This window comes from Nicotiana sylvestris, chromosome 2, assembly GCF_000393655.2.
Source record: "Nicotiana sylvestris chromosome 2, ASM39365v2, whole genome shotgun sequence".
Lineage (NCBI taxonomy): Eukaryota > Viridiplantae > Streptophyta > Magnoliopsida > Solanales > Solanaceae > Nicotiana > Nicotiana sylvestris.
This window is the reverse complement of record NC_091058.1, coordinates 14,890,520-14,894,213: the sequence shown is the minus strand read 5'-3', so window position 1 is coordinate 14,894,213 and position 3,694 is coordinate 14,890,520. Positions and strand designations below refer to the sequence as shown.

Below are 3,694 nucleotides of genomic sequence, written 5' to 3'. Positions count from 1 at the left end.
ATAACTTCACATCTAATATTGGAAATGTCTGGAACCAACCTCAGATACACAAAGATCAGCTCAGTAACAATATACATGGCTTCACCTACTAAATTAGGAGATTACAGGTACACCAATGATCGATTCAGCAAATTATTTATTCATGGTATTTAACATTTTTGTTTTTCATCCTAAGGAACCGAAACTTTGGTTAGACATTATAAAATTTGAGCTTTTATTTAAAACAACTAAGATCGGGGAAGAACTTACAGCAATCATATCGCAAAGCATTGAGCTGCAGACTAATGATCCAATTTATATACAAACAAAAGAAACGACAGGTACCAAATTACGAAACAAAATAACCTTCTTTTTTGTTCTGATCATGTCATATTTTGAGTATACTCAATTAAAGCCTTAAAAGGACATTCCAAATGTAACACACCATAAAACTTAATGAGAGTAGTGTCGGAACCAGCAGAACTTGCTTCCTTTATCACTTTCCTCCACTTTATCATCTCTAGTATGAATCCACCACAGTAGATTTGAAAGCGAGTTTCCATCATCAAATCCAGTTAAACTCCTAGTTTTGTCCAAAGCACCCACTTTATCATATATTGCTTCCAATGTATACACAAACCCTTTCCACCCTTCTCCAACCCCACCTTCCCTTGCCAGAGCTGGCAGTGTCCATTCGACCAACTGCTTCACAAACTGAACGTCTGAAAACAGAACTTCAGTAATGGGCAAAATGGGTAAGACCTGAATTCCAAGTCTACACTCTCTCCATTCAGCTGGAGCAAACCAAAGGCCACTGTCCCTTTTGTTAGACCATAAAACACCCACCACCCTGTTATCCTTTGTAAATTCTTCCCCATACAAAGTGCTTCCCTCTTTCACATGCCACCAAGTCTGTGCAGAATGAATCTCAAAAGCCGAAAGGGTGGATCCAATGGCAACAAGATTGGTATCCCCATAGGCCAAACCCATTAAAGCTGCTGAATAGTATGCATTTACTGCTTCACTTGTGCTCTCCTGGTTCCGTCCATCTGCAAATTCTGTTAATCCCCCAGCCCAAGAATGCAGCTTCCACAAGTCAAAACACCTCAAGCGAGCATATTTCGAATTTGTTCGCCTGCTTAAATTCATAAAATCCGCCATAAGTGCATAAGCTTGTGGCCTATACTTTCTTCCCCAGATTGGGTCTATCTTGGCTAGCACTGCAATAGCATAAAGGAAATGGCCAATATGAAAATGGTGATCATTATATACCCCAAAACCAAAGTCAGCTCCCGAATCTAGCGCCCCTTGTTTAGTCACAATTCCACCCCATTTCGATTCATAAAAGAAACCATTTGCTTCAAAAGTCCCCTCCAACCATGGTTCAACTGTATCCTTCAAGAATTTGCGGATAACCGGGATAACATCAAGGTAACAAACCTCTTCAGCTATCAATGCCAGCCTTGCTGCTCTCGCAATCAATTTACCATAAAAGTAAGACGATGTTGTTGATATTCCCTTCGAATCCAACGAAGCAACATCCTTATTCAAAGCATCAATTATTTCTAAACAAGCCTCTTCCTTAACACCTTTAATGGAATGCCATGTTACAGAAACTGGATCGCTCTTCAATATCCATGAGTCTCCAACAACACCAATAAGCTCACCATCAATACTATTGTACTTAAATCCATCTAAAACAGTTACCGCACAATCGGTAGCAGAAAGCAGCTGGAGATGGAGAGGGTGAGCCAACATAAGCAAGTCGCCCCATCCATTCTTTTCCCACTTGTACTCCAAGCAAAATGGCTGACTAAAAACAGCATTACCACTTGTAGGATAACAAGAACTAAAACGATCAAGTACTGCTTCACACGTTGGGTCAGAATTTGGCAAACAAGCAATCCGAATAACACCCGAAAACACACCGGACTTGATAGTGGACAAATCATGACTCAAATCAATGGGAGAAGAAGCATACAGAAGCCAAGTTTGCCCATTGTTGAGCTTAACAGTATATTTGGTACGATTACTATTCGAATTACACTCAAGAATGGCATGAATTGTTGAAATCGAAAGCGCTACATTTCCAAGAACGTTACACGTAATAAAGGGGGAACCTTTAACAAGAAAGAACCTGAGATTACTAGAAGGAAGGTCTAATGTGACACTAAGATCATCAAAGGATGAAATTACATGGGGTGAATTTGGATTGGGATTATTCAAAGCAGTGATAGTCAAATCAGCTATAAAATTTTGGTAAATGAAAGCAGGATTATGGAACTGAGATGGGTAACAAAGAGTGAGGGATGAAAGTGAGGATTTTACAATATAAGGGTGTATGAATTCAGGCTGATCACCATTCTTGAGGACAAAATTTTGGAAAAAAGAATTTGTGGGTAATGGATTTGAGAGGAGATTAGGGGCAAAAAAGGAAGAAGGATCAGGAAGAACAGTGGATTGAGTACTGGGGAACAGGAAAGGCTGTGATGATGACATGGCAAAGAAATGTGAAGAAGATGAAGGTGGTGGTGGTTCAGGCTGTGGAGGGGTTTTATAGGGTTTTTTGAAAGGTTTTGTGATGATAGCTTTGACTTGTCTTTTGATTTTCTTCAACACCTGACTTAAGATATCGAAATCGTAAGCGCGTTAATTGATCTGAAAATTTTGGGAGGAATACAAAATTTTATTATTTATGTCAAGTGCACAACATACCTGTCAATTTTGGTACGTCAGATTAATGGAGTTGTAGTTGGGAAACATGCGCGTTCGAATAGCCGCCAGGTGAGAGGAAATAAGGAAGAAAGAATGCAAAGTTGACTAAGTTTTAACGGAATTTCAAGATTGCAAGAGATGATAATTTTTTGAAAATACATTCACATCTCTCTTAACGGCATCACTAACACTTATCCATAATAATCAAGCTTTTTCGTAATTAATTTTTATATCAATAATATATGTTACTCCATTATAAGCATGGAGTAGGGAATTAGTCACTAGATATCTCTTGCTGTAAAGCTAACCACTTTGCAACTTAGGAAATGGATTAAGAAGAAATCGGGGATTTGGGATGTGGGACCTCTTGCTTACATGTTATTAGGAAGCAAAGAAAGCAAGAATCAGACGCCAATTTTTTTGGCCGAGAATAGCAAATTATTTTACATGTTTCTTAAAAGTCACAGTTATTACCAAGGGTATACAAAGGAAACCGATAAATTGCATCAACCCGAAAATTCGAGTCAAACCGAGAAAAAAAAACTCACTATGGTTTTGTTTGATTTGGTTTGACATTGGTGTTTAACCAAAAATCTGAGCCTTTGATCAAAACTAGAAATAAAGAGAAATTCGGATTACTGATAATCTGGAGACGAAAATAAAAGATTTCTGAGAATAATAAAGTAATAAGTAGTTTTGTATTTCAGTGTAATCTCAATAATATTTCGTGTCCTTACAGATGTTGAGTCCTTCTCCTTTTATAGTTAATTCTAGGAGAAGATGTAATGCCTTTGTCTTAATGAGGCAATTATGAGTAATAAATGACATTTAAAAGAAACGTTACACAATCATTTCTATTTAATTCAGATTCTCTAACGTATTTGATATTTAATGCTGGATTTAGACTCTTTTACGTCATCAGATTCGTATCTTCAACTTCTTTCGATCTTTGATCTTTAAATGACTCGAATAGGTACGAGACTCGTACCTATTTTAGTAA

The 3,694-nt window shown here is 37.6% G+C and overlaps 1 protein-coding gene across 1 annotated transcript; it reads right to left on the bottom strand.

The window, feature by feature from the left end:
* Positions 1-257: 257 nt before the first annotated feature.
* LOC104218537 (glucan endo-1,3-beta-D-glucosidase-like) lies at positions 258-2,626 on the bottom strand. Its single transcript, XM_009769062.2, has one exon. It carries the CDS (start codon positions 2,476-2,478, stop codon positions 433-435), a length of 2,046 nt encoding a protein of 681 aa, XP_009767364.1. The 5' UTR covers positions 2,479-2,626; the 3' UTR covers positions 258-432.
* Between the last annotated feature and the right edge of the window lie 1,068 nt (positions 2,627-3,694).

What these genes read in the sequence shown, in the direction of transcription:
- LOC104218537 (XM_009769062.2), bottom strand. Translation starts at nt 2,478, where the DNA reads ATGTCATCATCACAGCCTTTCCTGTTCCCCAGTACTCAATCCACTGTT.